General features: G+C 46.1%; 1 protein-coding gene across 1 annotated transcript; it reads right to left on the reverse strand.

Moving 5' to 3' along the window:
• Positions 1–1,700: 1,700 nt before the first annotated feature.
• LOC138972241 (uncharacterized) lies at positions 1,701–21,588 on the reverse strand. Its single transcript, XM_070344963.1, has 4 exons — positions 21,420–21,588; positions 18,069–18,196; positions 13,452–13,701; positions 1,701–1,845 (listed from the first exon to the last, which is right to left on the reverse strand). Exons 1-4 carry the CDS (start codon positions 21,481–21,483, stop codon positions 1,709–1,711), a joined length of 579 nt encoding a protein of 192 aa, XP_070201064.1. The 5' UTR covers positions 21,484–21,588; the 3' UTR covers positions 1,701–1,708.
• Between the last annotated feature and the right edge of the window lie 321 nt (positions 21,589–21,909).

The following is a 21,909-nucleotide window of genomic DNA, read 5'->3' on the forward strand; positions in this document are numbered from 1 at the left end:
TCGTCGAATGAAATGAGCAGAGTTCACAGTTGATCGCAAGTGTTCTTTTGTGCTTGGGTGCGACACCGTAGTTTGAAATTTTTGCACAATACAAAAATAACCAAAACAAAATAAGAAAATGTATCGGTTCATTGTGCGCAACGAGGGTGATTTTTGAGAGTTTTTGTTCAGAAAGAGACTCACCGTTTTCTAACTATTATTGCATGCACCCTTGGCACCTCCAACATTTGAGAATGACTTTTCAAGTAGGGTATGTAAGGGGAAGTAGCAGGAAGGCGCGGAGAAGGGCTTGTGATAGGCCTAGTGGTGACTGTACTGATATCTGCATGCTGAGTGTCATACTACACATACATCTTATCCTTACAGTGACCTCAATCAAAGACTTTTTTTGCATTCTGTCAGCATACACAATCATATTCTTGTCTCCTTTCAGCATACACAGGTTTAAAAGCCAACGTCTCCACAGTCGCAAACACTATGCAAGACAATACAACTTGGTCTTCATGTGTGGATCAGACTGGAGGTGCGTACATTGAAACTTGAGTCAAATAGAACCTCCATCTTAGGTTTAAATTAAGTCTCATCATACTTCCCAAACAAAATCTGAACAAACGCCCAATACTGAAATGTTTTTTCTTTCGTGGTGCCGTTTTATTTATGTACATAGTATGTTACAAAGTCCTTTTTCATGTAACTTGAGAAGGTTAATGCAAACAGCCAATAATTTAATCTCGTGCAAACTGAGCTACATGTTATATATAAATCAGGGGCGGATCAGTTCATTTTATGGGGGGGGTTTCCAAAAGTATATTGTGAAGATATGGGTGTGAAGGCGCGAAGCGCCGAGCCGACGGCGCGAAGCGCCTAGCTTGCTAGGGGGGTCCGGGGGCATGCCCCCCCGGAAAATTTTGAAAAAAAGGATGCAAAATGGTGCAAGCTGGTGCATTCTGAGGATGATCATTACTAGTTCCAGGCAGCAGATTTTGTCACTGATTAATACCCACAAAATTGAAACTCAACCCAAAAAAACACACAAAAATATTTTTATTTTTTGGCTGGGGGGGGGGGGTTTCCGGAAACCCCAGAAACCCCCCCTCGTCCGCCCCTGTAAATTATAAACATGGTATGCCGAAACACGGCGAGATGTACGATTTGGTGTTCAGAGTTCTGTATGTCATATAAAAAGACAAGTTGCAGTAACGGATGAGTGCTGACGTGGAAAGAGCTGATTGGCCGACGAAACAAACGTGAGGGCAAGTGTCGTTTCTGGAGGGCAAACAAACGGGAATTGTTGTTTTTTATACTCCCCCATCACCAACACTACCCCCCCCCCCCCCTCCGTCGTTTTCTTGTGACAGACTTTAGAGACAGACGAAGTTAGATATTACATAAAGATATGAACATGTCGCAGTGACATACAGATACAGAGAAATAAGCACACACAGGCACACAATCAGAACGTACAGAGAAAAAGACTTTCAACTACGTGCAATAGATCCTTTGAGAGCCAGAAGGACATTCCCACCACACTGCATGCATCAAGTACGACAGTGTCCCAATTAGTAGACCCGGCTATAGTTTCCTGTCGCAATCAGTCTCAGTCTTTGCAATGAGAAAACTGAAGTTGTTGCTTCTGCCAGTAAGCTTGGTGGTACAAGAGGGGAGGGGGGGGGGGGGGGGAGGGCGTGGGGGGGGGGGGGGGGGGTCCTCAATTTACTGATGTGGATTTTGCGTTGCGGCGCTCTGCCACAGCGAAGGCGATGACGTTTACCCCGACGGCCACGCCGGCAAGGCCAATCACCACACCCACCACCGCCCCGATTGTCACCAGCACGTTAGCCGGCGCTGCAATCAAAAACATGGTGTGCTGCACGTACATTCGAGAAGCCGTGTGTGTGTGTGTGTGTGTGACGTGTGTATGTGTGTGAGTGTGCATGCGTGCGTGTATGTGTGTGCGTGTGTGAGTGAGTGTGCGTGTGTGCGTGTGTCAGTGAGTGTTCGTGTGCGCGCGCGCAACGGATCAACGCTAATGATGAAGGTCATCAAGAATAGTGTCCCAATTTCAAGGAAGCTGTTGCAAGCGACTGAACTTTGTGGACGGCGAGATCTGAAAAGTTTTTTTGTTTCAACTTTCAAGTTTAATTCTTTTTTTTTACTACGCTGCATAGTATAACTAGGCAGAAGCGTTTGAGTGCAAATCTTTGTGACGAGGCCATTTATTGTAAAAATACAATAATATTACTGGAAAGCCCACCATTCCCCTACCATGTTAAGCAAGCAGATTTATTTTACATCTGGTAGTGTTTATACAGTGGAACATGCAACATAGACACCCGCCAAAATCAAATTCACAAAACCGAGTTTCCCGTGTTAAAATCGACTTACAATCAGAACAGTTAAAAAGGAACAAGACCATTGCATGTCGTGGAAAAGAATGATCAAATTCGTATCCTAAACAATCCTTTTTGTTCCCCAATCTTGTCTAACAATGACGTTATTGCATGATAATATGAACGGTGTTGGTGTCGTTCTTCTCAAAAGTCAATAAAGGGCGGTGTTGGAAGCCGTTTTTAGCGGGTAATGAGACAAAAAACGGTACATTTGAGTAACTCCTCAACGCATTGCCTTCAAACTATCGGTGATTTGTGGTAACTCATGTCGAAAACACACGCGGAATTTTCAATCATTTCAGACATTTTTAATAGAGTTAAAAAAACAAAAGAACTCTGTACTCACCGATACAAGGACAGCACAATACTACACGAATTTTCGTTAATGAAAGCTTCATCAGGATCACGAACAAACATGAAACTGATGAAGCTTTCATAAGCAAACATTCGTATGGTATTGTGCTGTCCTTGTATCGGTGAGTACATAATTATTATTTTTTTTAAAACTTTGTTCATCTCACCACAGTCACTTTGTTGTTTACATTTGTAATAGTGTTCTGTAACATGTCAGAAAAAGTTTTCAAAATAAAGACTGAACATAACAATTTGAAAAATACTGCAGGCATTAAGAGAAATTAAAGCTATAAATCGAAAATTTTTAATTAAATTTTCATTTGATTAATATACTTACCCGAGTCACATATTTAGCATTGACGCAGTCGATAGCTAAGGTGTCTGAAACGCTATCCCGCCTATAGTCTAAGGGAAGCAACCCAAGCTAAAAAAGTAGCAAGCTTGCTACCCTGGGTTGCCTCCCGTAGCGTATCACGCCACAGATCTCGTACCTGGTACGAGACACCCTCATTCGACTTCTAGAATACAAAGAAACTAAAAGCGGGGAAGGTGGGAGGGAATTACCTATGTGACTCGGGTAAGTATATTAATCAAATGAAAATTTAATTAAAAATTTTCGATTAAATTACATATTCTTACTCCGAGTCACATATTTAGCAGATAACTCCAACAAGGTGGTGGGTAAGATCAAAAAGTTCAAACTCACTCTAAAGTTCTGGAGACAAAAACCGGCTGCCGCCAAGGAAGGAATGGGCCGAGACCCATCCTGACCGAGGGCAGCAATGTCTGCAGAACCTGATAAGACAAAATCCTAGCGCCAGAAGCTGTGCGCAGGACATCATCCAAACCTCATAGGCCAAAAAGGCCAAGGAGGAGGCCCAGGCCCTGGAAAAGAGCTCGGGCCGAGCCGAGGGAAAGATAGCATAAAGCTATGACAAGGCGGAGGGAAAGAAAATCCCTTGCCAAGAAACTGGCCCACTGCCAAAAGTCAGGAAAGGATCCCGTGAGAAAGAAACCACTGACTCACTCTAAACCCTTGCCAGGAACTGGCCCACTGCCAAAGGACAGAAACGGACCGAGAACCACCCTGATTGACAGCCGAGATGTCTCTCAGGCAAGAAATGCGAAAGACAACATCAGAGAGCCAGTAAGCTGTGCCCAGCACTTCTTCCAATCTTCTGAACCGTAAAACAGTCCGGAAAAGGACCCCAGTCTTGGATAAACCCGACCAAGTAGAAGGAAGGACAAGCTGCCCCCCCCCCTTAAATTGGAAGGAAATGCTAATGGCCTGGAAAAGATCCGTGCGTAAGGTTGCCGGCTAAGCCCTGAAAAGGACCGACCCTCACGGAGACCATAAGGCAAACATGCCAAAGTAAGAAAACTTTGGGATGGAGTGAGGCCCAAAAGGCCCTTGAGAGAACAGTCAGCTCCAGAAGAGTGACCAAACTCCAAACTGGAAAGAGAGAGACGCCTGAGTACCAAGTACCAGAGTCCAACTCAATGAGCAAAACTCAAGGAAGACGGTCACCAGTCGTCCCCTGCCCATCCCTGCGAAAGCAGAGAGAGGGGTAAAAATGAGGACGAAGCGACCTAAGGTAGTGCGTAAGCACCGGAAATGCGGACCCGCAGTGGCCAAATCCTAATGTGACCGGAGACCGGAAACAAAATGACAAAAGCCAGCGTGTTCGCAGAGCAGACTGCTTGTAGGTAATTGAGAATGAATCAAAAAACCCGAAACAGAAAGAACGAGGCTGGTAAGAAAGACGGAAAACCGTGAAGCGAACCAGCCGTCAGACTCCCGAGACCAGAGTTCTCAGGAGAAAAAAGTAATAGTCATAGTTGCAAGTGAAAAAGGGGTGACCAGGCCGGAAGCCCAACCCAGCAGAAATCGTCCCAACTCACATCCTGCAAGCATGATGGAGCAGAGGAAGAGACGAAATCCGCAGTCACAAGAACCAAATTGCCAAAGTCGCAACACGACAGGCAGGAGACTATAACACAGGCTAAGGCCGAGAGCCTTGCTGCCCGTAGGCCGGCCATTGCACCAAAGTACCCAAAGTACACAGGCACAATAAGAAACCAAAAGTTTCGGCCGCCGAAAAAGATGCTGGCCTAGAGGCCAGCACCGAGAAAACTGGAACATTAGCTAGACCTCTGCCCAAAAAGGGGAGGAGTAGCCAAAAAACCTGAGAAAAAGTGACAAGCCAAGAATGACTTCTCAAACATGCATTGCCCAGACAATGCACCCTCAGGAAAATCTGAATGTTACTTCCGAGGCCAACTCAAGTGAACCTTAAGTTTGGACGAAACACCAGAACGCGTCTGATCGCTAGAGAAAGACAAAGTCAGACTCGGCGAAAGACAAACCTGGACCAAGTCCAGAAGCTCGTGGCAAAGAGAAAACGGGGAAGCCCAAAGGCAGAAACCCCCCTTTAAACGGAAATCGACCTCTCAGCACCCATACGCTGGGAAAAAGAAAGAATGTCGAAGCCCGAAGCCACAAGCACAAGGAAAGCAACAACCACCACCGCCAACGGATGAAATGGCTGTTGCTCCAGCCGAGGCTAAAACCCCGAAGCCCTAAGGCCAGCTGTTGTTTCAAAAACCCAGCGTACCTATGACGGCTGTGAAAGAAACAATCTCACCTGAGCTGAGGACTTAGGCCGCTTAGGCTGAGTCCGCTTAGGTATAGCCTGCTTAGGAGCGGCCTGCTTTTGCTGCTTTCGGATTGAAGCTCAAAAGAAGGGAACCGCTGTTCTCTGTTGGTCTCAATCCCCTGCTTCTGGCATGAGAGGCCAGGCTGCCGGAGAGAGACCGTCCACCAAGGATGACGATCTGAGAATGTTCCTTGTCGACTCCTCAGAAAACCGGGAGTGGGCAAGAAACAAGTCCCTTCTGCACGAGACCGCATGGAAATAGTGCAGAGAGGACAGCCTCATCTGTGCCTCGTTCACCCTTGTAAGTGTGGAGAGGAGTGAGACACTTCCTCCGCGTCCTGCTCTTTACTAAGGGTAAAGGGCGCCAAGGAATCTGCCAGAGCGCGAGAAAGCGCCCGCAGGAGAGTCTCGGAAATGGAACTGAGTTCCAAAAGTTGTCAGCCCCCCTTCCTCAGAGAATAGGAGATTCTGCCCATAGAACGGCAGAACCGAATCCTTCCTCAACGGCTTCGTAAGAAGCGAAGGAAGTTCCGGCGTGACCGGAAACGGTGCACGCGGACGGGGAAAGGCCAACAGGAGGCTTCGAGACGACCTTGGCCAAGGCAACTTCCTCTGATCCGCTAAGGGCACGAAGGAGGAAGCCTGCGCAGGAGCGGCAAGGTATTCCGATGCCAGCTCCGAAGCTGAACCCTGAGGAACCAGCAACGAAACCGACGCCGGAGGCAACCCCCTGTCGAAGAGGGGGGCTTGGCGAAAAGGCAAAAAAGGCGAAAAGCTACTAAGGGTGATTCTTCAAACCAGAAGTAGCTGCTTCCTCTTTGCCAACCTGAAGTCCTTCCTGTTGGCAATTAATTGTGCTCATTCCCTAACTGAGAGGAGGATGAGAGGAATCAAAAACCAAGGAAAGTGGGAGAGAGGAGCTAGCGGCCACCACCGGAGTGTGTGGATGCTGCTGTCCCAACAGAGGCAAGAAGCCTGTATGCCCATAGGGCAAGCCTTGTTCGAAATTCACCGGCGACCAAACGGAAGCAGCGGGAACTGAACCGGAAAATCCGGGAGGAGCCGGAAGTGCGGCAGCAACAGCAGCGCTATGCCAAAGCTGGCGCTGAGCCACCTACGAGCTGAAGCTCGGAACCCAAAGGTAGGCCGTAGGCCAGAACCGGAAGTGACAGTAACCTGTGCACTACCCGCTTGACCTACCTTCCTGCCAAGGCCGGAAGCGAAGCTGCCGGGAATGGCTGCCGTGCAAAGGGCAAAGCTCAAACCGGAAAGGGCCATGGGCTGCCCACACACCGATGAACTAACATTTCCAGCCGGAGCCGGAAGAGAAGCTGTCGCGGACGACTGCTTACGTATAGCGCAGCTCAAGCCGGATGGGATCATTATTTGTCCGCTTTCCAACGAGGCACTACTTCCGTGAACCGGAAGTGCAGCTGTCGCGTACGACTGCCGACGTAAGGCAAGGCTCGAACCGGACGTGACAGTAGCCTGTGCACTAACCAGTGAACCTACACTTCCGGCCGGAACTGGAAGAACAGCTGTCGCGGGCGACTGCTGCCGTAGGGCAAGGCTCGAACCGGACGTGACAGTAGTCTGTGCACTAGCCGGTGAACCTCTTACTTCCGGCCGGAGCCGGAAGCAGCTGTCGCGGACGACTGCTGACGTAAGACGAAGCTCGAACCGGACGTGACAGTAGCCTGTGCACTAGCCAGTGAACCTCTTACTTCCGGCCGGAGCCGGAAGCAGCTGTCGCGGACGACTGCTGACGTAAGTCGAAGCTCGAACCGGACGTGACAGTAGCCTGTGCACTAGCCAGTGAACCTCTTACTTCCGGCCGGAGCCGGAAGCAGCTGTCGCGGACGACTGCTGACGTAAGTCGAAGCTCGAACCGGACGTGACAGAAGCCTGTGCACTAGCCAGTGAACCTTTTACTTCCGGCCGGAGCCGGAAGCAGCTGTCGCGGACGACTGCTGACGTAAGTCGAAGCTCGAACCGGACGTGACAGTAGCCTGTGCACTAGCCAGTGAACCTCTTACTTCCGGCCGGAGCCGGAAGCAGCTGTCGCGGACGACTGCTGACGTAAGTCGAAGCTCGAACCGGACGTGACAGCAGCCTGTGCACTAGCCGGTGAACCTCTTACTTCCGGCCGAAACTGGAAGCAGCTGTCGCGGACGACTGCTGACGTAAAGCGCAGCTCGAACCGGAGGGGACCATGGTCTGTCCGCAACCAGTGAACCACTACTTCCGGGAACCGGAAGTGCAGCTGCCGAAGACGGCTGCTGCGAGCACATACCTTGTACTGGCCGCGTCCCCGAAGGGACACGCTCAGGTGCACTCCCGCAAGCGGAAGCCACTGAGGCCGGCCACGAAGGGAAGCTTGTCCCAGCGAGTGGAATCCAGAGACAACACGAGCGCCAGTAGACTGGGCCGACGCTCCGGAAACGCAAGTGAGCGACAAGGACCCGGGTAAAAAACGTCCGGAATCCGAAGCTGCCGTCGTCACCCTCGAAGCCACCAAGCAAGGGACGCCCGCCCCCAGAAGTACGGATCTCTGTAAGCAAAGAAGCAATAAGACTAGCCACCAGAGCGCTAGGCTCTGGTGTCAACAAAGGGGGAGAAACGGCCGCACAAGCGGCCGAAACTGACGTCTGAGAGACAGACGGAGTCTCTTCCGGCGCCGAAAAAGGCACAGAAAAGACCGAATTAGTCTTAGGATCAGAAACATGTACCATGGGGCTATTGGCATAAGACGAGGAAGCCCCCCCCCGTCTTTTCTCACTAAACGCCCAGTCGGCGACGTGAGAAAGTAATCTACTGAAAAGCAACAAGTCTCGAGGACGTAAGCTTCAGCAGAACCGGAACTAGCACTAGCAAACATGCAAGCCACAAAAGTAACTACAGAAACATGCTACTGGCAAAATGTTCAAAGTCCGAGCACGGACCCAAACAGGCATACCAGTCTAACCGGAAGTGCAGCTGCCGAAAACGGAAGCTGACAAGAGGTAAACAAAGACTACTGAAAATTTAACTAAGTCCGGAACGGACCTAAAAATCAGCAGAATAATCAACTAGCAAAATAATAATAGCTTCGTAAGAAGCTAAATAACAGCCTACCAAGGTAGTTTACATTCCTAGAAAGGACGTAAACATCTCGATAGCACAACATGCTAGGATAAAGGACGACTACCAAAAGGCGGCCGCCGAATACAACTACTGTAGAATTCTAAGTCCAGAACGGATGAAGAATCCTAGTAGAAAATAAACTTAGCACTAGCGCAGTAGCCGCTAAAGCAGCTAAAACTAACAGCCTACCAAGATAGTAAAGCGACCGGGCACGGACGAAAAACTACTCAGTAGAAACACAGCGTGCTAGCGAAAAATGGCTCCAACTGGAGGCCAACAAAACAACTACTGTAAAATCGAAGTCCAGAGCGGACAAGAAATTCAGCAGAAAAATTATTTACTAGCAAGAAAAAGATACCTACAAGGCATCTAAGACTAACTTCCTACCGAGTAAGCCTACCGTCCGAGCACGGACGAAAACCAACTCAGTAGAAACACCACGTGCTAGCAAAAAATGGCCACCAAAATGGCGACCAACGCAACTAGAAACCGCTGAAGAAACTTCTGAGTCCAGAGGACGTAAGCAATTTCCAGCAGAATCAATACAAAGTCAAAATAAAATAAGGAACAATCTCACCAACTGGAAACAGCTAGGAGAAGACGGGAGGCCGAGGCCGGAGGGTGTCAGGCTGACAAAACGAAACGGCCTCGGAGCATAGCGCAAAAAACGACCTTATCTCTCTGGCTGAAAGGAGTCGAATGAGGGTGTCTCGTACCAGGTACGAGATCTGTGGCGTGATACGCTACGGGAGGCAACCCAGGGTAGCAAGCTTGCTACTTTTTTTAGCTTGGGTTGCTTCCCTTAGACTATAGGCGGGATAGCGTTTCAGACACCTTAGCTATCGACTGCGTCAATGCTAAATATGTGACTCGGAGTAAGAATATGTAATTTAATTACTCTTTAATTGTATACATATTCTACACCAGCCGCTCACAGCGCATCGGTTTGAACGCAAACAAAAATTCAAGGAATATGCTCTTTCAATATGTCATTTGCTGTCCTTGTATGAAAGAGCCTACTTCTTCAAGATAACTCTCGCGTTGAAATCCTTACCTCGCCCATGTCTAAATAGGGACGTACATGAAATGTTAGCATGTAGTCTGTTACAGTTCTTGAAGATTGCCCCAAAACATTTTTTTTTCGTGAAGTCAGCAAAGACCTTCCAACAATGTTAAAACTTTTTCTGGCATATTTGTATTTAAGTTTTCATGAAGTCTCGAATGACTTCAAATTCCATGTGTATTTTACGACATATGTTACCATACATCACAAAGTTTGACGGCAAATGAAATGTACCATTTCTTTCGTTTAGTCATATTGTCATGAAGCGGGTGGTTAATTGGCTGGTATTGTTTTATCGTCCCTCCCGCCTTTTGCAACAAGAAGGATGGTTAATTGGTTGGTACTGAGTCTGTGGTATCGTCCCTATACAGCCTTTAGCATCAAGAAGGATGGTTAATTGGTTGGTATTGTTGTATTGTCCCTACAGCCTATAGCATCAAGAAGGATGGTTAATTGGTTGGTACTGTGGTATCGTCCCTACAGCCTATAGCATCAAGAAGGATGGTTTATTAGTTGGTACTGTTGTATCGTCCATACCGCCTATAGCATCAAGAAGGATGGTTAATTGGCTGGTACTGTTGTATCGTCCATACCGCCTATAGCATCAAGAAGGATGGTTTATTAGTTGGTACTGTTGTATCGCCCATACCGCCTATAGCATCAAGAAGGATGGTTTATTGGTTGGTACTGTTGTATCGTCTCTACAGCCTTTAGCATCAAGAAGGATGGTTAATTGGTTGGTACTGTTGTATCGTCCATACCGCCTTTAGCATCAAGAAGGATGGTTAATTGGTTGGTACTGTTGTATCGTCCATACCGCCTTTAGCATCAAGAAGGGTGGTTTATTGGTTGGTATTGTTTTATCGTCCATACCGCCTTTAACAAGAAGGATGGTTAATTGGTTGGTACAGTTGTATCGTCCCTACTGCCTTTAGCATCAAGAAGGACTGTTGTATTGTCCCTACCGCCTTTACCATTAAGAAGGATGGTTAATTGGTTGGTACTGTTGTATCGTCTCTACAGCCTTTAGCATCAAGAAGGATGGTTAATTGGTTGGTACTGTTGTATCGTCCATACCGCCTTTTGCAACAAGAAGGATGATTAATTGGTTGGTACTGTTGTATCGTCCCTACCGCCTTTTGCAACAAGAAGGATGATTAATTGGTTGGTACTGTTGTATCGTCCATACCGCCTTTTGCAACAAGAAGGATGGTTAATTGGTTGGTACTGTTGTATCGTCCCTACAGCCTATAGCATCAACAAGGGTAGTTAATTGGTTCAGTGGTACTGTTGTATCGTCCCTACTGCCTTTAGCATCAAGAAGGGTGGTTTATTCGTTGGTACTGTTGTATCGTCCCTACCGCTTTTAGCATCAAGAAGGGTAGTTAATTGGTTGATACTGTTGTATCGTCCCTACAGCCTTTAGCATCAAGAAGGGTAGTTAATTGGTTTATACTCTTGTATCGTCCCTACAGCCTTTAGCATCAAGAAGGATGGTTAATTGGTTGGTACTGTTGTATCGTCCCTACAGCCTTTAGCATCAAGAAGGATGGTTAATTGGTTGGTACTGTTGTATCGTCCCTACAGCCTATAGCATCAAGAAGGATGGTTAATTGGTTGGTACTGTTGTATCGTCCCTACAGCCTATAGCATCAAGAAGGATGGTTAATTGGTTGGTACTGTTGTATTGTCCCTCAGTACAGCCTATAGCATCAAGAAGGATGGTTAATTGGTTGGTACTGTTGTATCGTCCCTACAGCCTATAGCATCAAGAAGGATGGTTAATTGGTTGGTACTGTTGTATCGTCTCTACAGCCTATAGCATCAAGAAGGATGGTTAATTGGTTGGTAATGTTGTATCGTCCCTACAGCCTTTAGCATCAAGAAGGATGGTTAATTGGTTGGTACTGTTGTATCGTCTCTACAGCCTTTAGCATCAAGAAGGATGGTTAATTGGTTGGTATTGTCCCTCCCGCCTTTTGCATCAAGAAGGATGGTTAATTGGTTGGTACTGTTGTATCGTCCCTATACAGCCTTTAGCATCAAGAAGGATGGTTAATTGGTTGGTATTGTTGTATTGTCCCTACAGCCTATAGCATCAAGAAGGATGGTTAATTGGTTGGTACTGTGGTATCGTCCCTATACAGCCTTTAGCATCAAGAAGGATGGTTAATTGGTTGGTACTGTTGTATCGTCCCTACAGCCTATAGCATCAAGAAGGATGGTTAATTGGTTGGTACTGTTGTATCGTCCCTACAGCCTATAGCATCAAGAAGGATGGTTAATTGGTTGGTAATGTTGTATCGTCCGTACAGCCTATAGCATTAAGAAGGATGGTTAATTGGTTGGTACTGTTGTATCGTCCCTACAGCCTTTAGCATCAAGAAGGATGGTTAATTGGTTGGTACTGTTGTATCGTCTCTACAGCCTTTAGCATCAAGAAGGATGGTTAATTGGTTGGTACTGTTGTATCGTCCCTACAGCATTTAGCATCAAGAAGGATGGTTAATTGGTTGGTAATGTTGTATCGTCCCTACAGCCTATAGCATCAAGAAGGATGGTTAATTGGTTGGTACTGTTGTATCGTCCCTACAGCCTATAGCATCAAGAAGGATGGTTAATTGGTTGGTACTGTTGTATCGTCTCTACAGCCTATAGCATCAAGAAGGATGGTTAATTGGTTGGTAATGTTGTATCGTCCATACCGCCTTTTGCAACAAGAAGGATGATTAATTGGTTGGTACTGTTGTATCGTCCCTACAGCCTATAGCATCAAGAAGGATGGTTAATTGGTTGGTACTGTGGTATCGTCCCTATACAGCCTTTAGCATCAAGAAGGATGGTTAATTGGTTGGTACTGTGGTATCGTCCCTATACAGCCTTTAGCATCAAGAAGGATGGTTAATTGGTTGGTACTGTGGTATCGTCCCTACAGCCTTTAGCATCAAGAAGGATGGTTAATTGGTTGGTACTGTTGTATCGTCTCTACAGCCTTTAGCATCAAGAAGGATGGTTAATTGGTTGGTACTGTTGTATCGTCCATACCGCCTTTTGCAACAAGAAGGATGATTAATTGGTTGGTACTGTTGTATCGTCCCTACCGCCTTTTGCAACAAGAAGGATGATTAATTGGTTGGTACTGTTGTATCGTCCATACCGCCTTTAGCATCAAGAAGGATGGTTAATTGGTTGGTACTGTTGTATCGTCCCTACAGCCTTTAGCATCAAGAAGGATGGTTAATTGGTTGGTACTGTTGTATCGTCTCTACAGCCTTTAGCATCAAGAAGGATGGTTAATTGGTTGGTACTGTTGTATCGTCCCTACAGCCTATAGCATCAAGAAGGATGGTTAATTGGTTGGTACTATTGTATCGTCCCCACAGCCTATAGCATCAAGAAGGATGGTTAATTGGTTGGTACTGTTGTATCGTCCCTACAGCCTATAGCATCAAGAAGGATGGTTAATTGGTTGGTACTGTTGTATCGTCTCTACAGCCTATAGCATCAAGAAGGATGGTTAATTGGTTGGTAATGTTGTATCGTCCGTACAGCCTATAGCATTAAGAAGGATGGTTAATTGGTTGGTACTGTTGTATCGTCCCTACAGCCTTTAGCATCAAGAAGGATGGTTAATTGGTTGGTACTGTTGTATCGTCCATACCGCCTTTTGCAACAAGAAGGATGATTAATTGGTTGGTACTGTTGTATCGTCCATACCGCCTTTTGCAACAAGAAGGATGGTTAATTGGTTGGTACTGTTGTATCGTCCCTACAGCCTATAGCATCAAGAAGGATGATTAATTGGTTGGTATTGTTTTAATATACCAGCCATCCTTGTTGATGAGCTAGGTTTTCTCCACTAACCGTGTTTTGATGGGCTGGACTGGTAGATGTCGCCCTCGTCATTCATTAAAGAGCCGTTAACGAAGATGTAGCAGCGAAAGCGTTGCATCAATTGTTTTATGTCCTGCTTGGAAACGTTCAGCAGGGAGACGGAGAGTTTGCTGCAGTTGTCCCCCCTGTTCGTCAAGGGCAGGGTACGAATCTCATCGGAGACCACATCTGACCACGCACCGCCCTTCTCGGCTGCCTCTTGCCATATCCATGTTATATTCTGCCACAGACACCCGCCAAAATCAAATTCACAAAACCAAGTTTCCCGTGTTAAAATCGACTTACAATCAGAACAGTTAAAAAGGAACAAGAATTGCATGTCGTGGAAAAGAACGATCAAATTCGTATCCTAAACAATCCGTTTTGTTCCCCTATCTTGTCTAACAATGACGTTATTGCATGATAATATGAACGGTGTTGGTGTCGTTCTTCTCAGTTGGTAACAATTGGTTACACGCGCGGGCAAATCAATTATGATCATAATATATCAATTCATATTAAAGGTGTGTTCCTTCTCGTATAAACGATCATGTTCTACACTACACTGTAGATCTACCCAGGCTTTTACACCATCATCATCATCATCGTCATCATCATCATCATCATAAGGGTATTTATATGGCGCAAATCCTAAATAATCATTAAAACAAATTCACAAATCATCATCATCATCATCATCATCATCATCATCATCATCATCATCATCATCATCATAATAATAATAAGGGTAAGAGCTGCGGGATGTGTGACAAGGTGACCAGTCACCAATTATAGAGTAAAGTTTTGTCATTGTCCAGTCTAGTGTTTGTAGTTCATGTTGCCGATCGCTTTATGTTTTGTGTAATGCCATTATCTGTTCTAAGTTAAATGTTGAGATGCACATGTCCAGTCACCGGTAGATCCTTTGAACTTAAGCCGCTCTCCTAGAAAGAGACGGGAGCCGGGGAGCCTGCAGGTGTTGTTACGTCTTCTCTTCTTCTTGGCGTTCGCAGAGGTTACACAATCAGTCCAGCACTGGTGATAAATGTTGTCGTTTTCTCCAACTCCTGTCGACTGCCGTATAGTTTGGTCTGCAAGGGAGTTGGTGACGGCCACACTTCTTTTCGTTCCTCATCTAGTAAGGGACATTGCTGTAAGATGTGTTCCGCTGTTTGGTCTTCTTGACCGCAGGCACAGGTTGGTGATGGCGCCAGCTTGAACTTTCGGTTCATGTGAGCATTGAGCCTGTTGTGGCCAGTACGCAGCCTGATGAGGTTGACTTGCTGCTCTCTGGACATTGTGTGGTAGTCATCTCTGTTTGTCCTTGGCCTCATCAATGCCTTGATGATTGTCTTCTGCTCACTAAAGCTGACACTGTTTTCAGGTTGGTCTTCCACGGCTCCTTCTTTCGCCAGCTCATCTGCCCTTTCATTTCCTGGTATCCCACAGTGTGCTGGTATCCACTGGAGGACAACTCTTCTGGTTTGTCTGACCAGCTGTAATGCTTTGGCCAGCTGTGGGAGTTTGTCGTTCTCTAGGGCCTGAAGGACTGAAAGGGCGTTGGAGAGGAAGACAACTTGGTAGCAAGGGTCTGCGGAGTCCTGAACCAAGAGAGCTTCTGCTTCTGCTTTATAGTTTGTGCAGTGTTTGCCAGTGGCAACGCTGGATGTAGCTGTATGTCCCCCAGGGAACTGGATGAGAATGCCTGCACCTCCATTGAGCACGGCGTTAGTTGCTGATCCATCGGTGTATACATGGATCCACGCCTCTTTTGGGTACTGTTCGTCGATCAGGGCTAAGGTGAGTGCCTGTCGAGCTGTGTCATTCTGATCTTCTCCTGAGGTAACATGTGGAACACTGGTGCAGATCTGGATGCCTGGTTTCTCTGTTGCCTTGGGGGTTTCCTCTTCTTCTTGAGTCAGAGGTAGAGTGTTCTGTGGGAGGACTTCCCTGTACTGTCGAGAAAGTCTCTTGCTCTCGTGTACAAAACTGCTCCGTTTGAGCCGGTTCTTGGTGAGGTTGCTCAGTCTGTGCTTCATGGGGTGGTCGGGTAGGCACTTGAGCTTCTCGGCCTGTACCATAGTCTTGGCTTCTCTTCTCTGACAGAGGGGTTGGATGGTGGTAAGCTTCTCCATTTCCTTGATGGGCGTGGATTTCATTGCACCAGTGATGAGTCGGAGGGCCTGGTTTTGCACACGGTCAAGGGTCTGCAGGTTTGTCTTGGCTGAGGTTGACCACGCTGTGGAGCCGTACTCGAGGTGGGGTCTGATTGTTCCCTGGTATACTGTCTTCAGTATCTTCTCGTTCGCTCCCCAGGTGGTACCTGCCAGCTTCCTGAGTATGGCTAGCTTGCGCCGGGCCTTCGTCTCTGCCTGTGCAATGTGTGGTTTCCAGGTCTGCCGTCTATCAAAGGTGACACCAAGGTACGTTGCTTCTTCATCCTCTCTCAGAGGAGTTCCACCAAGCCTAATGGTTCCGGCTTTCTGCTTTGGCGACAGTGTGAATAGGGTGGTGGAGGATTTCTCCTTGTTGATGGAGACGCACCAATCTTCTGCCCATGCGTTCAGCCTATCTGCCGCTTGCTGCATTCTGTAGGTGGCAGTACTTGCGTGCTCCTCCTTGCACCAGATCACAAGGTCGTCTGCGTAGAGAGCAGCTTTGATCCCCTTGGGCATCTCAGACACCAGATCGTCGATGAAGAGAAGGAAGAGTGTGGGGGAGAGGACTCCGCCCTGAGGGACGCCATGACGAAGGAGGAACTTCTTGCTTTTGGTCTGGTCGACGTTAACTCTTGCCCTGCGGTTATAGAGGTAAGAGCGAATCCACTGGTACATGTTGCGTTGTTACGTCATATGGCGGCCTGCCTGTCTCTGTATTCCTCGGCTAGCTGCATGTAGCCTAGCAGTAGTTTTCAAGTAGGTGTGAATTCCTTTGAATTTGATACGGAGAAGCGTGTCAGCTGCGATTGGAAGGTCTTAATCCCTTACCCCCCTCCTCCTTCTTCTTGTCTTTAACCAATGAATGGCTTATTATCTTAGAATGTTGTGTTGCTAATAGTTACTAGGATTTTGATTGGATGTTTGTGACTCTAGCTAAAGTTTGATTATGTATGTACATGCTAGTGTAACCGAGTGCCGAAACACCACAATCACCTTTGGAGGCGAAGTCCAAACAAACAGGATTGAGAATGTTAGAGCTTATTTCTAAGCCCTATAAAAACTGTTATGCATTCACAAAGGAATCCATGAACATACAGCGAGACAAAAGCCGCCAGACCCCATCACAAACAGAACTCTACAATCCACAGATAGCTAGAAGAGAGAAAATGTAAGTTTTACGCCCTCACGGCAAAGCCATTAGGGGCATGTTACACGGGAAAACCCGGCTTTGTATGAAAATAAAAAATAAAAATGCGGGGGGGATGCAGGTCTCCGGCTGCTAGAGGAGACCTGAAATGGGCTAGGGACCGGGTTGGGTCGTCTTGGGTCAGTGCTGAAATGGTTACTTTATTGGCTGTTGGCCGAACGGACACCCGGGCTTCATATTTTTGCATGTGTCGTGCCGAATTCACGTAATTGCCGATTCCGCGTAATGGGCAACATTTTTGCCCATTTTGCGTAATCGGCAAAACGCTGCCCAATACGTGAAATCGGCAGCGTTTTGCCGAAATCGCGTAAACGCCTCTAAAACTTGCCTATTTCGCGAATTCAGCAGCCATTTACGCGGAATCGGCAGCCGATTACGCGTAATAGGCAAGTTGCCCATTACGCGAAATCGGCAATAGTGAGTTTAGTGTGCGTGCGTACGTGTGTATGTATGTGTGTGTGTGTGTGTGTGTGTGTGTGCGTGTGTGTGTGTGTGTGTGGTCGATCTCTCTCTCTCTCTCTCTCTCTCTCTCTCTCTCTCTCTCTCTCTTGTCCCAAAAAATCATCCCTCCTATACCTCGCATAGACCTCTACAAATCGAGCTTAGCCTTCTCGGGAGCGTTTCTGTGGAACTCCTTCCCCCAACAGATAAGAAATCTAGCCGGAAAAGAGCGAATTTATTTATTTTTTATTTATTTACGTATCTCACCACACAAGGCGACTCAAGGCGCATGTTACCTATTAATGCCGTGTGAGATGGAATTTTTTTACACAATATATCACGCATTCACATCGGCCAGTTGATCAACAGCCTATAGGCGCTGCATCCACCTTTCACGGCCTATTATTCCAGGTCACACGGGTATTTTGGTGGACATTTTTTTTTATCTACGCCCATACAATGTTGCCAGGAAAGACCCTTTTGTCAATCGTGGGATCTTTAACGTGCATACCCCAATGTAGTGTACACGAAGGGACCTCGGTTTATTGTCTCATCCGAAAGACTAGCACTTGAACCCACCACATAGGTTAGGAATGGGGGGAGAAAATTGCTAACGCCCTGACCCAGGGTCGAACTCGCAACCTCTCGCTTCCAAGCGCAAGTGCGTTACCACTTGGCCACCCAGACCATGTGCAAGTCAGCTAAAAATCGTTGCTTTTGACTAGTCTGAGCGTTAGTGCTGTTCCTCGCTTGAGTGTTGGTTGTTAGTGTGCCACATGAACAGCACTTGAGCAAAGTTACCTGCAGCGCCACACGAGCAGGTACAAGTGTGGAGCAGTTGAGTACTCGCTTGTCCACGTGTGCGCTAGCTGGATCCTGTGTAACCTCCAGTGTAGTCTGGTAGAACTTCACTGGACACTGTCCGGCGTCTGAAACATCACATGACACATGACACTGCTGAGTGTTCGTTGAGGATCTGCCATCGTATGATTCTGTTGGCTCTCTCAACGGTCAATCATTCTCAAGCTCTCTTTTAAGTTTTCGTTACAATACGCTTGCTTGCTCAAGTTACAACAGTAAGCTTTTTCAAGCGTTCGCAATTCGGTACGCCTTTTCGAGCAGGCTTTTGTAACAGTTTACACTTTCAAGCTCTGGCAATAGCAAGCTCGCTAAACATTGAGCTCTTTTTGAGGATTTTGTAACAGTAAACTATTTCAACAGCAAGCTTTTTCAAACTCTTTTCACTCCCGTGGGTGTAAGCTATTTCAACAGTAAGCTTTTTCTAGCTCTTTTCAATCCCGTGGGTGTAAGCTATTTCAACAGCAAGCTTTTTCTAGCTCTTTTCAATCCCGTGGGTGTAAGCTATTTCAACAGTAAGCTTTTTCAAGCTCTTTTCAATCCCGTGGGTGTAACTGTAAGCTATTTCAACAGTAAGCTTTTTCAAGCTCTTTTCACTCCCGTGGGTGTAAGCTGTTTCAACAGTAAGCTATTTTTAGTTCTTTTCATTCTCGTGTGTGTAAGCTATTTCAACAGTAAGCTTTTTCAAGCTCTTTTCACTCTCGTGTCTGTAACCTATTTCAACAGTAAGTTTTCAAGCATTTTACACACTAAGCTGTCTTAACGGCAAAATTTTTCATGCTTTCGTAACTTTTAGCTTTCTCAACAGTAAACATTTTTGGCTCACGTAAGTGTAGCCTATGCGATGCTAAACTTTGTCTGCCTGTGCGTGCGTGCGTGCGTATGTATGTATGTATGTCTGTGGTAGAAACTTTAACATTTGACTAAACACCGAAATACTCATTTCACCTGGTTATTTTTCAAGCACCATCTTCAAAATATTGAAGCAATGATCAACATTGTGTCGGCATGTGTGTAGTTAAAGCGTGTATCCAAAGAAAACGGGTGGTGGGGATTTTTGAAGGGGTACAAGCAGTTGACTGGTTTGCGTCGTGTGTGGTATGTAGACCAGGTCAGGTGTCAAGACCAGGTCAGGGGTCGCGCGAAGGATTGTGGTATACATAGATTCACTTCTCCAGTTCTCACCTCTGCATTCGCCGATTCGGGGAAGACGATTTCATGTTGTTCGGTTTCTAAGCTCCAGAAAAGTAAATAAAGAAGATACCAAAGGGAGATTTCCTACAATTTTTTCCAATGTCCACAAGCGTTTTTCCAATGTCCACGCGAGGAAGAGCTGTCGAAAGCGCAGTGTCGATATGGCAGCCGTATCCCGGTAAGTACAGAGACAGATCTAGTGTCTCCCACTCTGATAACGTGTCACCTACTGTTAATCCGTTTTGTTTTAATTTCTTTTTATTTCAGCAGACACGGATGTCAAACACAGTGCTAGGCAGTCACCTCTAGTGAAATGAGTTGATATAAAGTGCCTGTAATGTTTGGATGTCTTTGTTCGTGGTTCGATTTATGTGAATTTGAAGACTTGCAGTAGAGTCTCAAGTTAAGTTTACTCTGCCCGAAAAAAACTGTCCACCATTTACTTGAACATGCAGATATAAGGAAACGGAATGAATCTGTTCTCAAAGTCAAAATGATCACGATTTTTTCCTCAGATTCAAAACATGCACTGTCATGGTTTTGTCTGTACAATTTAGTAAGTCTTACCTTGCAACAACTTCCTTGAACTTGAAAGACAGTTTTTGAATGCTAGATCTGTATCGTGTTTCATTCCAGACTCGATCCTCTCTTTGATTGCACTATCATGATTCGCTATTGGTAAGCTTACCCTGCAACAGCTTTCTTGTCTTTGTTGGCATTTTCTTTCAAGGCAGTACAACGTACTTGTAAGATTAGATTCTTTCGGACAGAAGGTAGAATGCGAGTTTTGAGACAAGGACAGTCGTCCAAAGAAAGCTTGCTGTGGGCACAGTGGCATTTGTTTGTAAATAATGGTACATGTGATTCTGTATTTTTCTGCGGTTGATGTGGTTTCTTTTTTCCTCTCTTGTTTTTTCCCTCCTGAGTTGATCGTTATCATTTAAACAAGACCCTCAGAGAGTACCTCCGTTGCTCCTTAAAATGGACTGTGAATAGTGTGTTGGCAGGCTGTGTTGACCGTCAGAATTATTTTAAGAACCAGGCTGCTGCAGTCAGTTGACATGTTTCGCATATTGTAGGGTTACCATGCTGCATAGGTAAAGTGGCTTGTATAACCTGACTATTCTGTTTCAAAACACTGTTTATATTTGTGTAGGTTGTAGTCATCATAACTAATCGCATTTTGCCATTTGTTTCAGAAAGGAGGTTAACCTACAAGATTGACGCTATGTCAGATATGCCTCAGCCACATGAAGACTTCCGAATTTAGATCCACTCGGCATGGTGACAAGTCTTGATGAAAAGTATAGGACTGAGGACAGCAGTGGAAAAAGTGGCCACATGGCAGGTGCCTATTGCTTAGTGTCTGCAGTGGTAGATTTGCAAATGAACACTGTGCCCTCTATACTGCTGATTTACGACGGGCAAGCAACAATTATGCTGATGCAGTTTAAATGTGTGTCTGTATGTACGTGCGTGCTTGTGCGGTTTTGTCACGGTATGTCCGTGTGTGTGTGTGTGTGTGTGTGTGTGTGTGTGTGTGTGTGGGCGCGTGCGTGCGTGCGTGCGTGCGGGCGCGCGAGTGAGTTTGTGTGTATGTGTGTGTGAGGATTGCACAAGATCTCCTTCAAGGACAACTGCACCAACAACAAATACACAGTCATTTTATCTGTTTGCCTTCTTTTGAAAATTATACATGGAGTTGATATGATGCGTTAGTTTTAACTCTGTGTGTGTGTGTGTGTGTGTGCGTGTGTGTGCGTGTGTGTGTGTGTGTGTGCGTGTGTGTGTGTGTGTGTGACGGAGTGAGTGAGTTTGTGTTACTGTTTGTTGATTTCTTACGGGAGCCTTGAAGGCTTCGCCTCTTGTCTAACTTAGCTTTCGCGACAGTAAACTTGTTCAAGCTTCGTAGCACATACAATAGTACGCATTCGTAAGTTAGTTTTGCCCAGCCGTCTCTCTCAACAATTGGGTTTTTCAGAACGGTGTAGATCTAGTCTATCTCTGGACACACAGAAAGGACCGTCAAAGAAAATGTGTAAAATCTTCAAAAAATTGCTAAATATCAAGGGAAAAGTGATACCAAAATAAACTACTTACCACTGGCCACAAGTAGAGCGGTGATGAATATATTACAGTACAATTGTGAAGTAGGCATTGCCATTCCCGCTCAGTTCAATGTGCGTGTGGACACTCCTGATGGTTTTCCAAGTTCCATGTTGTCCAAAGAAAGAGAAATTAAAGATACATTTCGTCACTTATGTTTGCGTTAGTGCATACTTGCGTCACACATCGCGATGTCTAGTAGTCTCGACCAGCCAAGATGGCTCTCGCATTTTCTCGCCACCTTTCGGATTTTGGCCGGCCGAAGTTTCAATCTGCGTGATTACATTTTAAAGGAAAAGTCCAAGGTTTTTAAATATCCCCCAAAACTTGAAAATCGAATGCCAAATGTTACAAACATCTCTGGAAAAATATTTTAAAAATTGAAAAAAAATTGTTGTTGTTGTAGTTGCAGATTTAGTGTTGCGGGGCTAACCAAGACAAGTCGCCTGGGGTCAAGTAGTGGTCACGTGATTTTTGGTACACT

Source organism: Littorina saxatilis, linkage group LG8, assembly GCF_037325665.1.
Source record: "Littorina saxatilis isolate snail1 linkage group LG8, US_GU_Lsax_2.0, whole genome shotgun sequence".
NCBI classification, from domain to species: domain Eukaryota; kingdom Metazoa; phylum Mollusca; class Gastropoda; order Littorinimorpha; family Littorinidae; genus Littorina; species Littorina saxatilis.

Coding starts and splice junctions, on each gene's coding strand:
- LOC138972241 (XM_070344963.1), bottom strand. CDS start 21,483: ATGGCAATGCCTACTTCACAATTGTACTGTAATATATTCATCACCGCT. Junction 13,702..18,068: donor CTGCTCGTGTGGCGCTGCAG/GTAACTTTGCTC, acceptor TGTCTGTGGCAG/AATATAACATGGATATGGCA. Junction 1,846..13,451: donor GTCCAGCCCATCAAAACACG/GTTAGTGGAGAA, acceptor TTTTGATTGCAG/CGCCGGCTAACGTGCTGGTG.